The sequence below is a fragment of the Meles meles genome, chromosome 6 (genome assembly GCF_922984935.1).
Source record: "Meles meles chromosome 6, mMelMel3.1 paternal haplotype, whole genome shotgun sequence".
Lineage (NCBI taxonomy): Eukaryota > Metazoa > Chordata > Mammalia > Carnivora > Mustelidae > Meles > Meles meles.
In genome coordinates this window covers 148,432,138-148,452,039 of record NC_060071.1, presented here as the reverse complement: position 1 = coordinate 148,452,039, position 19,902 = coordinate 148,432,138, and the positions used below count along the sequence as shown (strand labels likewise).

The window sequence follows — 19,902 nt, the reverse complement described above, 5'->3', positions numbered from 1 at the left end:
AGATAAATGGACCCTTAGCAGAGCAGATAGGAGATATGAGTTTTGTGACCACGCCTGTGTACGTGTGATGGCAACATCTCTCCAGTGACAAGAATCCGTCTTTCCTGATTGCTCCAGGGAAGAGGACTTCATGACAATTGAATTCTTTTGAATTCTTTGGGAAGGATCTACTTTAAGGCAGATAAGACTTTTCAGAAGTTCAGATGGCCTCTGTTCAAAATAATTTTTATTCCGGAGCCCTTGAGGTCTTGTTCAGGACAGGCTGGCACATATTTCTGGAGCGTGACATCCAAAGTGTCAGTACTGGTCAGCAGCCCCTAGTTCTCCTTCTAACTAACCTTTGGTAACAACCAGGGTCCCATCACTGGCATTCAATGCTCACTTTTGATGTGCTCTGAGCACTTGCCAAGGGTCTGTGGCCCTGAGCTATTACTGAATTCCACCAGAGTTTAACACAAATTTGAGAAAAGAATGAAAGATCTGGTAGATGTCCTCCTAGGATATTTTTCAAACATGGCTAGAGCTCCTGCCAGACCCTGATATAAAACGGCATTAACCCTAAAATAACTGGCTTTTGTGTTAAACTAAATATGACTGACCACACCTAGAGACTTGAATCGCCAGAGAGAAATTCATCCGCCGCCTTCTGGCTGCAAACTACAGAACCAAGAGGAATAAGTGTGAAGCCCAAGACCTCTCTGAAAAGCAAGAAAGCAGCAAGAGAAGGTTTCCAGATGCTTCCACAAGCAGAAGACCTCACTAAAAACATGGCAGTCATTGGTGGGTCATTGCTCCGGGATGTTGGGATCTGTGTCTCTCTTTCACTGTTCTGTTTCCCACCTGGAGTCAGGAAGGACAGGCAGTAAGAAGCCGCGCCCTAAGCATTTGTCCAATTAATTCCAGGCCTGGACTTTCAAGGCCAAGAACACCGCGAGCGCTAGAGCCTGCACCAAGGGCCCGCAGAAGCTCTGCGTTAGGAAGCAACTGGGGGGCGGGGGGTTATCCGAGAGCATCCTCAACAACAACAACAACATGCAACGTCAGCGGCAGATGTGCACACCGTGCGGGGAGTTGGAGCGATGGACACGCGCGGGATCCTGCCGGCGCCAACTTCGCGGCTGAGTCCGGAACGATTCCGCGACTCTCTCCCGTCTGCGGCTCACAGCCCTCGAAAAGCATATTTAAAGAGAAAAAAAAAAGTAAAATGAATTGTGAAATGGGAGCACGGGTTTTAAAAAAAGAAAAGAAAAAGCGAAAAAGTGCAGTTTTCGTGGCCCGTACGGGGATCGAACCCGCGACCTTGGCGTTATTAGCACCACGCTCTAACCAACTGAGCTAACCGGCCACTTGAAGTCGGGGCGCCGCCGCCCCACCTATGAGGTCTGTACGCCTGCGCGGCTCCGGCAGCCGGCTAAGGGCTTCCGGTCCTGCCGGAGCCGCCGTCATCCCCGCTAGCATCCCCATTGGCCAGAAGAAAACACGGGGGCTCTTTAAGGAGGGGGAAGGGGGCTTCTCCCGACGAATCAGGCTCTCGCGGGGGATGCAAATGACACCTTACACCCCCGGGGCTCGGCTCGGGAACAGCGTTTCCGAACGCCGCGACTCGACGCTGTTCTCTGTCCCCGAGAATCTTTCCAGCGTGGAAACTTCGTGGATCAAGAGCTTCCGGTGCGGCTCGGTAAAGCTTAGAAAAGGCAGAAAGCCAGATGGAGAAGAGAAGAGCCACCGACCTTCCCACCGCCCCCAAACAGCGGCCCGCTGGGGTCTTGGCATCTTTCCTGACGACCTTGCCTCCCTGCACAGGTGTATGTAAGAATCCGTATTCGGATTCGGTTCAGCCTCGCTCAAAGGGATAGAATTTCTCATCTCTCTTTTTGTACTTAATATTCCATCGTTATCCCTCCCTAAGCGACTGCAAACGTCGTTTTAAATTGCTCCTCAGTGGCTCCCTGCTCTTCTGGAAAGTCCGCTTCTCCCTCTCCCACTCCCCCTGCTTGTGTTCCCTCTCTCGCTCTCTCTCTAATAAATAAATAAAATCTTTTAAAAAATGAATAAATTGCTCCTCAGTGTTTCCTTTAGTGGGTAAGCCATTGCCCCCTCAACCCTCCTCTTTTTTAACGTCTGGAAAATGTCTTCATGTTGCCCTCTCGTTAACTAGCACTGGAATAAATCCTAAAACAGCGGCTGGGTGGGTCTGAAAAAAAAAGTTAAAAATATAAGGAGTTAAAAATATACTGGGAGTTTAAAAAAAGGGGGGGGAGTTTTTTTTTAAAAAAAGGAGCTAAAAATAACCGGGAAGACAAAACTCTATTCCCTCAACTACATGTCCCAGAGGCCCCTTGGTCCCTGAGGCTCTGATGTCCTGTGCTGTGGTGGCAAATGCCCCAAGAGAAGGGAGCCTCATGCAGCTTTCAGACTCTCCATCCCTCCGGTCTGACCGCTCAAAACAGTGCAGGTATCGTCAGTGTCCCTTGTTGCACACAGCAGAGCCCAGTCAGGCTGATCTTAACAGAACAGATATTACTGGAAAGAGGTTAGGTAGCTCACCCCGCCACCAGGAGGGCTGCCGAGCCAGATTTAGTCCACACACACCCAGTAAGTCTAGCAGTGCCCTAGCTTCAGGGAACCAGCTGTGAGTAGAACAGACCTGAGCCTGGCCTCGAGGAGCCCGCAGCTGAGCAAACCCAGGAGTTAATGTGAGCGGAGACACTTTGTATGTAAGCCGTCCTGGGGGTGACAGGTCGGGCAGGTGTTTGAAGACTGGGACACCTGACTCTTGATCTTGAGGTCATGAGTTTGAGCTCCACGTGGGGTTGGGGGATAGATTGTACTTAAAATAAAAAATAATAAAAAATAGATGGATGAATGAGCTAATTGCAAAATCACATTTTAAAACAAATCAGATGCAGTCATTTCTCTGTTCAAGCCCCCCCCCCTTCTGGCCCAACCCGGGTAAGGCTGCCAGATTTAGCAAATAATTTCTTATGTCCCATGCGATATTTGGAACAAAACTGGCATTAGCTGTTTATCTGACATTCATCTCTAACTGGGCACCCTGTACCCATGGGGCAAGGGTACACCCACAGTAACACCCATTTGAAAGACACCCCCCCCCCCACCTGATCCTTCCCCGCTTCCCCCTGCCACAGACCACCACCCTCCGTCCTGGAGCTTCTCCCCCCCCCCCCCCCGCCCCCCGTCCCTGCTCCTGCCTTGGGGCCGCTGCACTTCCTCTCCCCCTTCCTGGACCTTCTTCCACCGGACACTGCCAAGGCGCCCTCCCTCATGTCCTTATGTCGCTGCCTAAACGTCGCACGTCGGTGAGGCCTCCCTGACCACCACCTCCCCCGCCCCCCGCCGCCAGCACTCAGAGTCCTTGCTTTCCTCTGTATTTCGTCCGGGGCTTGCTTATTTCCTAACTGCAGGAGGGCAGCAACCTGTAGTTTGCACGCGCAGCTCCTGGAAGTGACCGGCACCGAGCAGAGGGTCGATCCAGGGTTGTCGAACGAAGCTCAGACCAGCGCTTCGCGGTCTAGCCCCGGCACAGACCCGGCGGAACTCAAGGCTCGGTTCCTGAGGGCGCGCCCGAATCACCTGGCTGGTCCGCACAGCGCTCCCGGCCTCGGCCGCCCGGAGGCGGGCCCGCGGGGCGAACGCAGTGACGGAACGCAGACGCTAGGGGGCACCCGAGACCGCGGCGTCGGCTGTGCACCAGGGGTCGGGCTCCTCCAGCACCCGCGCGGTGCTAACTCCGCCGGACTCCTCCTGCCAGGTCTCACTCCATCCTGCAGTTCTTGCAAGACAGACGAGTCCTAATTTTCTTTCTTTGACTTAGGAAAACGCAAACTCATACATGATCAGCATTCAGAGTTATTGTTCAGGTTTTTAAATGTCTCAGAGGGGGGCTTTTTAAGATGGTCTATTTGCTTTAAACTCAGCTTGTAAAACTTGTCATTCTAGGGCGCCTGGGTGGCTCAGTGGATTAAGCCGCTGCCTTCGGCTCAGGTCATGATCTCAGGGTCCTGGGATCGAGCCCTGCATCGGGCTCTCTGCTCAGAGGGAAGCCTGCTTCCTCCTCTCTCTCTGCTTGCCTCTCTGCCTACTTGTGATCTCTCTCTGTGTCAAATAAATAAAATCTTAAAAAAAAACCAAAACTTGTCATTCTGCCTATAAATTGGAAGCTTCAGTAGGAAAATCAAGATATACTGTATTCGTTTCCTAGGGCTGCCTTGAGCCCAAAACTGGAGGATTTAAGAGGAATTTATTCTCTCACCGCTCTGGAAGCCAGAAGTTCAAGCTCTGGAAGCCAGAAGTTCAAGACCGAGGTGTCCTCAGGGTTGGTTCCTTCTTCTCAGAAGAAGAATCAGCTCCATGCCTCCCTCCCAGCTTCTGGTGGTCGGCTGGCAGTGTTGGCATTCCCTTGCCCGGGGATGCTGCACTCCGATTGTGGCCTCCTTCCCCACAGTCACAGATTCCAAGTTCCTGGAACAGTGTTTGGCGCGGAGCAGGTGTTTGATACATACTTGTTGAATGAATGTTAAATCCATTGTGTATTAAATTCGTACTGTTGGACTTTCCAACTCAGAAACATGCCCTTCCTTCTGGCAACATTTCAGAGGAAGAATGTTTCTGAGGGAGATTTGATAATCTCCTCTTTATCTTTTTCTTGAACACCATTCTTCCGAGATCCAAACTTTGGGGGTGAATCTCTCATTTTCTTCAGTCCAGGTCTATGTCTACTGTCTATTTCCTGAACAATTTCCTTGAATGACGCTGCAACCTTCTTTTTACGTTTTGTGTTTTGACTCGGCGCCCTGGAGCCCACAAACAAGGAGAGAGCAAAACATTTTGAATGTTGATGCTGAATCCTTGCCAATTGATTCTGGAAAGAAAAGGAAAGAAACGGGAGGGGGTGGCGCAGAAATAAAATGCTTCATTGTACAATGCGTATGATGTCAAAGCTGTTAGACAACACAAAAGAAAAATAGACAAACAGAAGGATTTTTCAGATGTTGCTTCTGATTTGCTACAACAAATTGGTTGGTTCCAGAGAGTTCTAAGAAGTGTACTTCTAGGGGCACCTGGATAGCTTGGTTAGTGGAGCACATGACTCTTGATCTCAAGGTTGTGAGTTTGAACCCCATGTGGGGTATGGCGATAACTCAAAAATTAAATCTTTTAAAAAAAAAGTGTCCTTCTTTAAGGCATGTACATTAATTGTAAAGCTTTTACAAAGGTCTCTTTTAGATGTAAGAGAACCGCAGAAGCACAGGGAGTTGGAAGTTGCCGATTTGGGTCTGGGCCCAGGATGGCCCCTAGCAAGTGGGTGATCTCGGCAAAGGCCTCTCTGGGTCTCCCACAACAGGCCACATGGCCTCTACAACCTGTCAGTCCGCCTGCTTAATTATTCCCTATCAAGGGTTAAAGTTTGTCCTGCATGCTCAATAATCATTGAAAATCAGGCTCGCCCTTGTCAGAACTCAAGGTTCGTTTCCTGAGTGGATGGGCCCGAATCACCTGGCAGGTGACTGACAGCCGGTGCCAATGGGTGATGCGTCTTGATCAGTCAACATTTCCTGAGCATCTGGGCAAAAATCAAGCGGTATTGTGAAGCATGTCACAGACATCTGATTCCATCTGCACGAACACCCTTTGGAGTGGGTATTGTTAGCCCCATTTCACGGAAGTGAGAAGACGGTGCTCCCGGGATTTGCCTGGGGCCACCTGGTGTGAGTCTCTCTATCACTTTATCACTATCCCTATCACTTTAACAGCTGAATTTTAATTCTTTCTATCCTCCTTTAACAAACCTTTTCTTAAACTTTACATCTGTTGTTCTGAACGCCTCTAAGTTGACCTGTTTTTGCACCCACATTACAAAGTACACCATGATCGCATTTCCGGAGCGTGTTACCCACGGTGCTTCATGTTAATTTGAATGGCTAATGTTCTGTTCGCTCCTCGTTATCTCGTACCCCTGTGAGCTTAGTGTCCTTTGGGACATGTTTATTATTTTCTAAAATGAACACAATTTCTATCTTTAGGTTGGTTGGCCTGTGCTCACCTTCCCATTGTTAACCCGTTTGAAATTCGTCATCTCTAATTTTTCTTCCTAACTTCTGCCTATTTCCAGAGGCTCGGCAGCAGGACACATATCTGCTAGCCATGGCCTTGTGGTTGAACCTCTTGGCATTGGAAAAGAGGGAAAAGTTAACGCAGGATCCGGATGGACGGTCCGAGGAACAGTTTAGAATGAATCGGAAAGCCGGAGCGGCTGTAGTTAAGTAGTATTCGAGCAGTTTCAGGAGCGGAGCTAAGGTGCCAGAGGTTCCAATTCACAAGCATCTTTTTTTTTTTTTTTTTGAAGATTTATCTGAGAGAGCGAGAGAAAGAGCGAGCGCAGGCGAGCAGGGAGGAGGGGCGAGAGAGTCCCTTTTCTCTTTGAAGTAGCGTTTCCTAGTCTGTTTAGAATTAGATAAAGAGGAAGGAATGATCTAGACCAGCGGTTCTCAGAATAGGGTCCCGGTACAGCCGCAGCATCACCTCCGATCCTCTTAGAGACGCGAATTCCCGAGCCCCGGCCCAGAATTACAGACGCGGAAGCGCTGGGGTCGGGCGTGGCGCTCGAGGGTCCGCAGATCACAACCGCAGGAAGGCGGGCGATCTGGGTGCTGGGAGAGCTTAAGAACCAGCGCTCTCGGCGAAATCGTTCCCGAGTCCGCCTTCGCAGCCCCCTGCTCAGGTCCGCCGTAGGTATCCTTTGCTCTTCCTTTCCGGAGGCCCTTTTCCTCCCTGTCTCCCAGGGCCTCCGGGTACGGAGGTGCAGGCTGCGCACCAGCGGGGCGGCCCGGACCACGCGGCGAGCGCTGACGCCCAGCAGCCCCTGCTTGCCCGACTCCCCGCGGCGGGCTGCAGCTCCTCCGCAGGATGCGGCCAACCTGGTTTTTACAGTCTCACTCCCAAGAGCCACAGTGAACTCGCCCACAGTGAAAACGAGCAGGAAATTCCTCGGCCCGGGGCCGTCAGGAGCAACCGGCTGGGGCTCACCCGCCCGAGGCGTTCGCCGGCTCTTCGGTTTAGCAGGTGCTCAGAGACGGCCCCGCCACGCCCTCTGCCGGCAGGGGTCAGAAACACGGGTGGGCCGCCCATGGAGCTCAGCCCAAGTGGGTAGAAGAAACAGGTGAAAAAGACAAGAGAAAGAGAAATGTGACAGAGTCCCAAAATAAGAGGCAAGACCACACGGAGGTAAGGAGGGAGAGATCAAATCCCAGCGGTCTGCAGGGATTACTTGTGGCTCTTCAGAGCCAAAAAGATAGCACCGTCAACAAAATACCAGCAACGTGTTTTTTTTTCAATTTATTTTTTTTAATATTTTATTTATTTATTGGACAGAGCTCACAAGTAGGCAGAGAGGCAGGCAGAGAGAGAGGAGGAAGCAGGCTCCCCACGGAGCAGAGAGCCCGATGCGGGGCTCGATCCCGGAATGCTGGGATCATGACCTGAGCCGAAGGCATAGGCTTTAACCCACTGAGCCACCCAGGAGCCCCTTTTTCAATTTATTTTGAGATAAAATTCACGTTATTCTTAACCATTTAATATGTACAATTCGGTAATTATTGGTAGACTTACAAAGTTGTGTAACCACCAGGGTACTCTAATTCCAGAACAATGTCATCCCCACAAAAAAAAACACTGAAAAACAAAAAAACCTGTCTTCATGAGCCATCACTCCTTCTCCCCGCCCCCTAGCCCCTGGCAGCCACTAATCCACTCTCTGACTCTACAGATTTGCCCATTCTCGACTTTTCCAATAAATGGAATCATTTAAAACACGTGTGACTTTTAGTGTCTGGCTTCTTTCCCTTAGCATCATGTTTTTGAGGCTGCTTAATGGGTACAGGGCTTCCTTCTGGGGTGACGGAGCTGTTTTGGAACTAGACAGAGGTCATGGTTGCACAACACTGTGAACGTACTAAATGTCACTCTTTAAAATGGTTAATTCTATGTTATATGCGTTTGACTCCATTTTCAAAAAGAAGCCAAAATGTCAAAGTAGATACTTCTGACTCAGAAACTCCACTTTAGGAATTTCTCTTCTAGGTACACTTGGGCATACAGGAAATAATGTATGTACAGGGTTGATCACTGCAGCAATGTTTGAAAGACCAAACTATTAGAAACAACCCAGATGTCCATCAGTAGGGGACCAATTAAATAGGGAATAGTGGAACCATGACACAGAATAGCCATCAAATTTATAAAATAATATAACATAATACATCATATTATATTTTACATATCATTATAAGCATAATAGTCAAAACATTGAATATATTTTTACACAATAATTTAAATAAGTAATATATTTATAAAATTACAATTTATAGTAGTTAAAATAATTAAATGTATGTTAAATATATTCAAACATTATTTGAGGAAGAAAAAAATAACTTTTTAAACCAAAATGATTTTGGACACAAAGACGTCAGAGGAGGATGGGATGGGCAAAGGGTTGGACCAGAAGATTTCGGGTGGAGAAATATTGTATATGGGGTGAGAAATGGGGATTCTGTGAATGACAGGCGACTGTGGAGACTTGGTTACCCTGGGACTGGAAGGAAGAGGCTGGGATCAGCAAGAGGTGAGGTGGGTAGAAAAAGGTGGAGGGGTGTGCAGGAAACTGAGGTGTCTCGTGGGGACAGGGAGGAAGGAAGTGTTGAGGGTAGGGCGCATCTGAGCAGGTGTTTTGTCCCTGGCCAAGATGTGATCCAGACAGTAGGGACAAGTAAGAAAGGCTGAGGCCACCATTGGAAGCATTCAGGTCTCACCTGCAGTGGCATACAGAGGAGAAAGCTTCCGGCTTTCCAGAGAAGAATATGTCCTCAAGGAGGGACAAGAGAGAGGGACTGAGCAGCATGAAAGAATTAAAAATTGCACGTTGTCATGTTTTGATCTTTTCCCGAATCTTAGAAGATATCCTGTGTCCAAGCAAGTGTTAGGGGCAAGGAAATTCATGTGTAGATCCTCCGTGTGTTGGCACAGAGTTTTTGGAGAATGATTCCACGTAAGCCCACAGTTAAATTGTAGGTGTCTTACAATCCATCGGTTCCAACAGAAACGGTCACGCGTGCGCTCAAAGACAGGCACACGAGCGGGTATCAACTGACAGTTACCTAGTGCGTCCCTAGCCCAGTTAAAGCTCCACTGTGGTTCTGGCATTAGGTCTCAAATGGCGAAATTCGCACGAGGATGGGGGCGATTCCGGAGGGTGGCCTGCACTCTTCAAAGGCCGGGAGTTGTCACGAAGAGCGGCTGGGGAGGTTGCTCAGCACCAGACCTAGGAGGCGGGTCGCACTGCGCACGCGTACACCTAGGGCCGGAGGATGCGGCCGTGGCGTCTTGCGCACGCGCGGGCGGCAGCCTCGCGGCGTCCCGGACCTGACGGTTGCTAGGGTGACAGGGATACAACATGGCGGCCGTATCCTAACGTCTTCCGTGGGGGGCCAGCGCGGAGGTCCTAGTTCCGGACCCTGCTTCAGAGGAGTGGAAGGCAGGGGGCCGTCCTTTCCGGCCCTTTCTTCTCCGTCCGGTGTCGGCAAGGGCTTGTCGTCGGCTTCCGCATCCAGGATGAAGAGTGAGCGGGGCCAGGAGGGACTGGAGGGGCCGGGCCCCGTCGCGCCTGTGCGGCCCCTCGGAGGGTCGGGGTGGGGGGGCCGCCGCGTGTGGGGACCCCCAGCCTCGAAGATGGTGCCCGCGGGGTTCGGGGTGGATGTGGGGGCGCTGGGGTTTCCAGCGTCCTCCCGAGTCCCTCTCCTCGCCCCCCACCCCCGCTTATTTTAGTGCAAGGTTATGTCACACGTGTGACAGCTGAGATTCTCGGACATGCGGCAGTGAGGTCGTGAGCCGTTACTGTGCGGCTTCCTGCTTTTTCCTGACATCGGTTCAGGGAACAGCTGAGAGGAAAGCTGGGCCGTTTTGATTTTTGGATCAAGCCGTCCTTATGGGAACTAGTAAAACACCATGTGTTTTTATGGGAAACATTTTTATAGGGATTTTGAGACAACCTTTTGGTGAAGTGAGTGTTGCTGGGAAGTTGGGAAAGGAGATCGTCGTCCTAGAAAACGTGTGACGGGTACAAAATTTGCCTATACTTGGATTTGTGGATTATTGGGCAATTCAAATGCAACCAACTAGAATGGGCTAGGATTTTTTTTTCCTGTGGAAAGATTAAATTTTATTAGATATAGTTACAATGTAAAATTTGCCTTGTATGCTAAGTGTCAGTTGGTGATTGAATGTGGCATAAATTGTGGAACAAAGATATTTAAAATAATTAATTCATCCCATTTGCCCTTTACAAGACATTCTTATTTTCTTTTGGTAGATATTGTTTACATGTTTATCTTTTTCACGAATGCACCCAAAGCTGTCGTTAGAATACAAGGCCTACAAAAGGCTTTCACTTTTACTTGTAGTGTGGACTTATATTCACATTTTTTTTACTGTGCTCCTTTCTTCCTTCCCAGCTCTTTATTTTGAAAATTTTTGAATCTACATGAAAGTTGCAAGAAGGATTCACTGAATATTTATAAACCTTTCACTTAGATGCACGTTTTGGCTTTTGTTTGTGTGCTTGCTCACTTGCGCTCTCTAAATCACGTACAGTATTTACTTCTGCCTAATTTTTGAGAGTTAGTAGTGGTCACCAGAACCTTTCACCGCTTTCAGCAAGTATCTGCTAAGAACAAGGACGGTCTCCTGGATAATCACAGTACGAATAATGTGTTGGGAGAGCATCGTTATCCAAAATGCAGCCTATGTTTCAAATTTTCCCAGTTATCCCAATAATATCCACAATAGGTGTTTTTATTTTTTCCAGAATCCAATCAAAAATCACAAATTGCATTTTGATGTCATATCTCTTTGGTCTCCTTTAATCTGGCCCAGTGTCCTGCCTTATGTGTCTTTCGTGATGCTTTTAAAGAATTCAGGCCGTGTATCTTTCGATTTGGATTTGTCTGATTGTTTCCTTATGATTAGCTTAAATATTTTGGTCAAGACTATGTCCGAGAGGGTGTTGTATGCCTATCAGTGTGTCCCATCTAGAGTCTGATGTCAGCATGTCTCAGTTTTGTTTAAGTTAGGTTTGATCATTTGATCATTCCATTTATTCACCTTTGCCTCAAAACCTTTCCTGCTCCTTTCCTAGAGGCAACCACTCTTACGATTTCTTTTATGTTTATATGTTTGCATATATAAACGTGTATCTATGTATTTACATATAAGCATATGTAAATGTGTATTTACATTTTATTTTTTAACAATTTATTTATTTATTTGACAGAGAGAGAGACAGCGAGAGAGGGAATACAAGCAGGGAGAGTGGGAGAGGGAGAAGCAGACTCTCTCCTGAGTAGGGAGCCCCATGTGGGACTTGATTCAATCCCAGGACCCTGGGATCATGACCTGAGCAGAAGGGAAACGCTTAATGACTGAGCCACCCAGGTGCCCCTATTTGTTTATTTATTCATTTATGTATTTTTATTTATTTATTTATTTATTTTTTTAATTAATTAATTTATTTTTTAAAGATTTTATTTATTTATTTGACAGAGAGAAATCACAACAAGGCAGAGAGGCAGGCAGAGAGAGAGAGAGAGGGAAGCAGGCTCCCCGCTGAGCTGAGAGCCCGATGCGGGACTCGATCCCAGGACCCTGATATCATGACCTGAGCCGAAGGCAGCGGCTTAACCCACTGAGCCACCCAGGCGTTCCCCTATTTGTTTATTTTTAAAAGATTTTTCTTTTTAAGTAATCTCCACACCCAGCGAGGGGCTCAAACTCACAATCCCGAGATCAAGAGTCCCGTGCTTTGCTGACTGAGCCAGCCAGGGCCCCCATCCCCCCTTTTAAACACTAATGTTAGCACTGCATTTTGTATACTGTAACAAAATACAATACATATTATAAGCAAATATTTTATATAAGTACTTGCATTTTATTTGTATCCTTTCAACCTTTGGGTATTGTTTTATATATCTATATCTAGTAGGTATTATTCGATATGTTCTTTTAGATGGCCCTTTTGGTAGTTTTCAATTAGTTGGTTTAGTGTTACATCTTTATTCTGCCTTCTACCCTAAAATCCAGTCCGAGAATTGGGGGGCAGGAGACCTATTGTCACCCAGGTGTGAGTACTGATGAGCTAAATGTTTAGCTAATATTTAGCAGTGGAGAAAATATTCCAGAACCGGAGGTCACAGAGACAGAGCTGTGGAAATAGAATGAATAGAAAAAGCGAGTAGCGGGGAAAATGGACTCCTAGCTTGGGGTCAAGAGTGGGGGCAGGAATATCAGGTTATCATGCTGGGTTTTTTTTTTAATATTTTATTTATTTATTTGACAGATATTTATTTATATTATTTGACAGGTTATCATGCTGGGTCTTTTTTAAAAATATTTTATTTATTTATTTGACAGAGAGAGAGAGAGATCACAAGTAGGCAGAGAGGCAGGCAGAGAGAGAGGAGGAAGCAGGCTCCCCGCTGAGCAGAGAGCCCGATGCGGGGCTCGATCCCAGGACCCTGAGATCATGACCTGAGCCCAAGGCAGAGGCTTTAACCCACTGAGCCACCCAGGCGCCCCATGCTGGCCTTTATCTTACGGTTTTCTAGGTGTATCTTCTACTTTATGTTCTAGACATTGCCCAAGTGTTTAGGGATGTATTAATCATTGATCCCCTTCTCCTTTTTGGTTTGCCTCATAGGCAGTTGTAGGGAGGAGGGAGAAACTCAGCGAAGCTGTTGAGAACATGGGCTTTAAAGCCAGGCAGACGTGGCAGCCTCCTGCAGGATACTGACCTTTCTTAAACTGGTTTTCTTCATTATTCTGGTTCTTTATTGTTTCCCAACAAATCACTCCCAACGTAGTGGCTTAAAATAACATCTTAATCTCTCTCATGGTTCTGTGGGTGGCCTGGATTCAGGTAGGCAGGCCTCACTTGGAGTCTCTCATACACTCGCAGTCAGATTCTGGCTGGGCTGGAGTCTTCCCAAGAGTTTGTTGGGTGCCTGGGTGGCTCAATTGGTTAAGCGTCTGCCTTCAGCTCAGGTCATAAATCCAGGGCCCTGGGATCGAGCCCCGCATCAGACTCCCTGCTCAGTGGGAAGCCTGCTTCTCCCTCTCCCTCTCCCCCTGCTTGTGTTCCCTCTCTTGCTGTCTCCCTGTCAAATAAATAAAATCATTTAAAAAACCACAAAAACTTTCTCACTCACATGTCTGGCAATTGAGGCTGGCTGCCCACTGGGACCGTGGCCTGGACTGTCAGCCAGAACACTACTGTTTCCTCATGGCTTGACCTTCCTCCCAGGGTGGCAGTTGGGTTCTGAGGATCAGCATTCCAAGATGGGAGGTGGAAGCAGTGTTACCTTCTCTGATCTCGTGTCCGAAATGTCGGTGTCTTTTCCACATCCCCCAGATTGGAGGATAGAGAACGTAGATCCCACCTCTTGATGGAGGAGTGGCAAAGACCATACTAAGACGAGTGTGTGGGCTGGGATGTCTAGCAGCTGCCCGCTTTCTGAAGTAAAATCTTCCAGGGCACTTGGGTGGCTCAGTGGGTTAAGTGTCCAACTCTTGATTTTGGCTCAGGTCACGATCTCAGAGTCGTGGGATGGAGCCCCATCTCAGACTCCGCACTGTGCGTAACGGAGCCTGCTTAAGATTCTCTCCCTCCCTCTCTCCCCCTCAAAAAAAAAAAAAAAAAAAAAGGAACAGGCATAATAATACCTGTTTTATCGGAGTGTGTCAGAGATTAAATGAGCAACTGTGTAAAGCTCACAGCCTAGTGTCTGGTTCAGTGTAAATTATCAGTGAATTATTATTCGCTATCCCAGTGGATGGAAGGTGGGGATATAAAAGGGGAAAGAATGACAGATCCCTGCTTTGAAAAAAATGTACCCTGATCTAACCCAGTGGGAGTGCCAACTTTTTTACTGTCTGAACTTTTTAATGGATTACTCAAAACATACCTATAAAAAGAAAAAGTCCTACACATTCTGAAGGCATCACAGTTTCCAATTATATCACAGAGAATTTTTTAAATTATGTGTTGTCACTGCAGAGGTTTAAACTTTGTGTCTCTCATAAATGCATTTTTATAGACTCAGAGTCTCAAGGTACTGCAAATAATCTTGTTTTATTCTCTCTCCCTAGTGTGCATCTCACCTTTGGTTTTTATAAATAAATGTATCAATGAGCAACTTTTTATATTAAAACAAAAGTAAGTAAAAGTAATACTGGCTTTGTGATAAATTGAAACAGTGAAAGGTTTTAAGTGGGTCTCAGGACCCTCCCCTACTTGACAGGGCCAATCCTGGTTAACATTTTCTCAGTTGTGGGGTGCCCTGGGTGGCTCAGTCAGTTAAGCGTCTGACTCTCGGTTTTGGCTAGGGTCATGATCACTGGGTTTTGGGACTGAGGCCCAAATCAGACTCTGCAGTCCGTGGGAAATCTGCTTGAGATCTTCTCTCTCCCTTTCCCTCTGCTTCTCCCCCTGAGCCCCACTGTGTGCTCTGGCTCTTTCTCTGTCTCACATAAATAAAATCTTTTTTAAAAGATACATCTTCTTATGTGTACTCCCATAAATTTTTTGTGCACATTCTGTGTGTGTACATATATATACATAGGTGTGGGGTGTGTGTGTGTGCATGAATATGTATTTGTCCCGTAAACAGATTCCCCAAACTGTATGGGATTCTATTAAATATGTCGCACTGTAACTTGCTGGGATGATTCTTCAATAAAGGTGTTCGAACATAGTTGGTTTTTTTTTTTAGTTATTCTTCACGTTTATCGGGGATTAACATTCCTAGCAGTGGATTTACTTCATTAAAGGGTGTAATTTAAATGAAAATTTTTTGTGGGTTATGAATAACTCTATGTCCTTTTATGTTTTCATGATGTTTGGTAATTCAGGTCACAATTTTCCTCCCTACACGAAGTAATTAATTGGGTACAGCCATCTTCATCGAAGGTTCTTGACCTTGTTTTATTTATTTTATTTTTTTAAGATTTTATTTGTTTGACAGAGGGGAGATAATGAGAGAGAGAGAGAGAGAGCACAAGCAGGAGCAGTAGCAGGCAGAGGGAGAGGGAGAAGCAGGCTCCCCACTGAGCAAGGAGCCAGGTGTGGGGCTTGACCCAAGGACCCCGGGAACATGACCTGAACCCAAGGAAGACACTTAACCAACTGAGCCACCCAGGTGCCCCCCGACCTTGTTTTAGTAATTTGGCTTAAATTATTTAGTTTCTCAAAGAGAATTGAGATTAGAGCCTGAATCCTCTTCCTCCTAACTCTGGTTGAGAGTGTACTCCGTAATTAACCTCTCCCGATTCTTTTCATCCCTCCACTGGTGAAGGCCCATAGCTTATGCCTATCATCTGCCTAGATTAATATCTTTTTTATTTTTAATTTTTTTTTAAATTTTATTTTATTTATTTGACAGACAGAGATCACAAGTAGGCAGAAAGAGGAGAGGAGGAAGCAGACTCCCCGCTGAACAGGGAGCCCGATGCGGGGCTCGATCCCAGGACCTTGGGATCATGACCCGAGCTGAAGGCAGAGGCTTTAACCCACTGAGCCACCCAGGCGCCCCTAGATTAAGATCTTTCTACTTACACCCCCTAGATTAAGATTAAGATTTTTTAATATTAAAAAATATTTAATTTATTTATTTGGGGGGGCAGGGAGTGAGGGAGAGGGAGAGAAAGAGAAAACACAAGCAGGGGGAGGGGCAGAGGGAGAGGCAGACTCCTGCTGAGCTGGGGCTCCATCCATGACCTGAGCAGAGGCACGATGCCTTTGGTTAAGATCTTTAGAAGCAGTCCTCAAATACAAATGTTTGGATTTGGGCATTACAAGTGTTCCTTTTCACAAAAAGTGAATTTGGCCTCCATTTTCATGCAATAAATAAGGGTTAAATTCCACTTGAAGAAGACTTGGTTTATTAAAAATGAATAGAATATTAAGTAACACAAAGAGTCTTGTTTACCTTCCTCTTTCTACCCTTTCATACAGCTATATTATTTAACTCCTGTTTGTCCTTGAGTCTGGGTGGGTTTGGGGGTTTTTTTCGGGGGGGTGTGACTGTTTATTTTGTCTTTTCCCTGTAATGTGGGGCAGGATTTTTGTTTTGTTTTGTTTTTCACTAGCACAGTTCTGTACCCTTCTTAGCTGTGTGTTGTGCTTAGTGTACTTCTTAACGTTCCTCATATGACTTTAAAGGTGTGTGAAAATATGCCAGATCCTGTTGGAGAGAATAGGAAGTTACTTTTCTTGGTGTTTTTTCATAAGGGTGTTTCTCTTTTTCTCTCCCCTAACTTTCATTCTTGTTTTATACCCAGCCCTTCTGTCTATTGAAAGAGTCGTGAGCGAAATAAGTGCTCCTTTATCCACCATGGCCATTTCCAGAGCCGCAGCTGGGTTGATCACTTGCTGGTTTTGAGGGTCTGGAGCCGGCCAGGGACGCTGGCACACACGGGGAGTTTCTACTTACACGGCTTCGAAGTGTACAGTCGACTGGTGTGGTTTTGGTTGCTTTGTAAGTGGTTTGCCTGTCTGTGATGAAACACAAATTAGGATGTATTGTGTAAAATTTCTCTTCTCCGGGTACCTGGTTGGCTCGGTCGATTAAGCATCTCCATTTGGCTCAGGTCATGATCTCAGGGTCCTGGGATCGAGCACCACATCTGGCTCCTTGCTCAGCGGGGAGCCTGCTTCTCCCTCTCTCTCTGCCTGTTACTCTGCTTGTGCTCTCTCTCTCTCTCTCTCCTCTCTGTCAAATAAATAAATAAATATTCTTTAAAAAAATAAAATTTCTCAGGCGCCTGGGTGGCTCAGTGGGTTAAGCTGCTGCCTTCGGCTCAGGTCATGATCTCAGGGTCCTGGGATCGAGTCCCACATCAGGCTCTCTGCTTGGCGGGGAGCCTGCTTCCCTCTCTCTCTCAGTCTGTCTGCCTCTCTGCCTACTTGTGATCTCTCTCTCTCGCTGTCAAATAAATAAATAAAATCTTTAAAAAAAAAAAATTTCTCTTCTCTTCTCAAACTGAATTCCTCAGTCCGTAGTCCAGCTTTCAGTAACTGCCTTTCATCCCTCCCATGAACTTCATGTCTGTCTCCCTTTAAGCTGCTGTTATAGTATCTAGACAGTTCATTTTGAGTTCATGTTTCTGTTGGTGATTAGCCCATGCATTAATTGATTTCTTAAAGCCCATACCCATACCCACACACATTTATATGTGTATAAATAATGCCCATACCCACACACATTTAAGGTAATGTTTATTCGTTGTGAACATTGAAAAATATAGAAAAGAATAATAAGGAGGACTAAAGTCATTGCTAATCCCACCCAGACATAGATACTTTAAGGTATTTTTCATATTTTGAGCTCCCGGGTGACTCAGTCCATTAAGCGTCCAACTCTTGATTTCTACTTGTCATGATCTCAGGGTCGTGAGATCGAGCCCCGCATCAGGCTCCGTGCTTAGTGAGGAGCTTGCTTGAGATTCTGTCTCTCCCTCCGCCCCTCCCTCAGCCCCGTGTGCTCATTCTCTCTCCCTCTCAAATAAATAAATAAATCTTTAAAAAATATTTTATGGGGGCACCTGGGTAGCTCAGTCAGTTAAGAGTCTGACTCTTGGTTTCAGCTCAGGTCATGATCTCAGGGTCCTGGGACTGAGCCCCATGTCAGACTCTGCACTCAGCATGGGGTCCGCTTGTTTCTCTCTCCCTCTCCCTCTGCTCCTCCCTCTTGTGCTCTCACTTTAAAATAAGTCAATAAATCTTTAAAAAAATAAAGTCTTTTATGTATTTATACCCATTCCCTTTCTTGTGCGTGTGTCTATTTGTATGATCGTCACCATCTTTTTCTCACTTAAATTATAGGTGAACATTTTCCTATATCATTAAATATTATTTGAAAGAATCATTTTTTTAAAAAGATTTTATTTGTTTATTTGACAGACAGAGATCACAACTAGGCAGGGAGGCAGGCAGGGTGGGGGTGGGGGGAAGCAGGCTCCCTGCTGAGCAGAGAGCCCAAAGCATGGCCCGGTCCCAGGACCCTGGGATCACGACACGAGCTGAAGGCAGAGGCTTAACCCACTGAGCCACCCAGGCAGCCTGAAAGAATCATTTTTAATGGCTACATAATATTTCAGCTTGTGGCTGAAACTATTATTAGATCATCCCTTGATGCTAAGTATTTAAGTTTTTAGCATTCTTGCCGTTACGGTACTGTGATGAACATCACTGTCTATAAATTTCGTTTGTGTCTCTGTTGGTATCGTTGGTATAGAAACCTAGAAGTGTAATTGCTGAGCTAAAGGATATGGGCTCTTTTCTTTCCAGTATCTTTTTTCTGCTTAAACAAGTAATTCATGTTTGCTGGAGAATATTTCCACAATACGGAACGATTAATCAGAAATGAGTCTACCTTATGCCCTTTCCCCAGGAAGCCCGTCATCACCAGGGAAGGCAGTGGATATTCTCAGTGGTCTTGCTTGTGCGCATTTCATTTCCCCATTCGCTGTGCCATGTCACGTGGCCACTGCCACACCACAACCTTGTTCCTTGGTGGAATGCACTCGTTGCAGACCTTTGCCAGTTTGATAGATCAAACAAAAAAAAAAGGCTGTTCCTTCTGTATCCCTTTAGGTGCCAGTAGTTTTCCCTACTGGCTGTTTTTATCTCTTAAGTGAATCGTCTTGTACCCTTTTGTCCACTTTCTTTGAGAGATTCTAGTATTTTACTTATTTATTTGTAAGTGGTCTTCATAGTTAAATATATTAGCTATCCTCGTATTTGTTGCAAACATTTCCTCAGGTCATAGTTTGTCTTCACATTTTGTCGAGTTTCTGACGTGAACATGTTAAAACGTGTGGCAAGGCTCACCTCTAGATGTTCCTTCTTCACGATTGCGTTGAACTTCTGTGTGAAAAGACCTTCCCTGTCCGAGGGCTGGTAAATATACAAGTACATTTTCTTTGAATTTGACTTTTACGTTTAACATCTTACCAATATGAACCAGTATTTAAGTGTATGGTGGAGTAAGGATCTGACTTGAATTTTTAAATGTCAAATCTCCTGATTTTAACAACTTTGTTGAGGTATAATTTGCACAGAATAAAATCCACCGATTTTAAGTGTACAGCCTGAGGATTTTTGGCAAATGTAGACGGTAGTGTCTCCCCTCCACAGTCAAGACGGAGAGTGCTTCTTTCTATCCGCCCACCCAACGTTCCCTTGGGCCCTTTGCAGTCAATCTCCTGCCCTGCTCCCGGCTCCGTGGATCGTTGGTATCTTCCTATTGCCAAAACGGTGCCTTTTCTAGAATTTCATGAAACCGAAGTGTCGTCAGTGTATCTGTAAATGTGCATGGTCGTTGGAATCTGGCCTCCTCGATCTAGCCTCATGCTTCTGAGGTCTGTGCATATAGTGGCCTGTGTCAGTAGTCGGTCATTTTATTGCTGAGTGGCATTCCGCTGTATGAGTGTACCCAAGTTCGTTTATGCATTTTCAGTTAGTGGACCTGTGGGTTGTTTCCGTTTGGGGCTGTTGTTGGTAACGCTGCTAGGAACGCTCTCACGTCCAAGTCTTTGCGTGGATTTATGTTTTCATTTCTCTAGGGTAGATTCCTAGGAGGGGAATTGCTGGCTTGTTCGGTAAGTGGATACTTCGCTTTATAAGAAACCACCAGACTGGTTTCTAAAGTGCCTATACCATTTTCCGTCCCCATTATCCACGTATGAGAGCTCTGCTGACTCCGCATCTTCACTAACACTTGGCATTTTCAGTGTGTTCACTTTAGCTGTCCTAGTGGACGTGCTTTAACAAGTTTT

The 19,902-nt window shown here is 46.3% G+C and overlaps 1 protein-coding gene and 1 non-coding gene across 2 annotated transcripts in view; one reads left to right on the top strand and one right to left on the bottom strand.

Moving 5' to 3' along the window:
• Positions 1 to 1,271: 1,271 nt before the first annotated feature.
• On the bottom strand, positions 1,272 to 1,345 carry TRNAI-AAU. The gene has a single exon. It is a non-coding gene; the product is annotated as a tRNA-Ile (tRNA).
• Positions 1,346 to 9,479: 8,134 nt separating this feature from the next.
• The window catches only part of MOK (MOK protein kinase), a 53,495-nt gene continuing 43,072 nt past the window's right edge, over positions 9,480 to 19,902 (top strand). Inside the window, exon 1 of the mRNA XM_046009879.1 lies at positions 9,480 to 9,634. Within this exon, the coding sequence (XP_045865835.1) occupies positions 9,628 to 9,634 (7 nt within the window). The 5' untranslated portion in view covers positions 9,480 to 9,627. The remainder of the gene's footprint in view (positions 9,635 to 19,902) is intronic.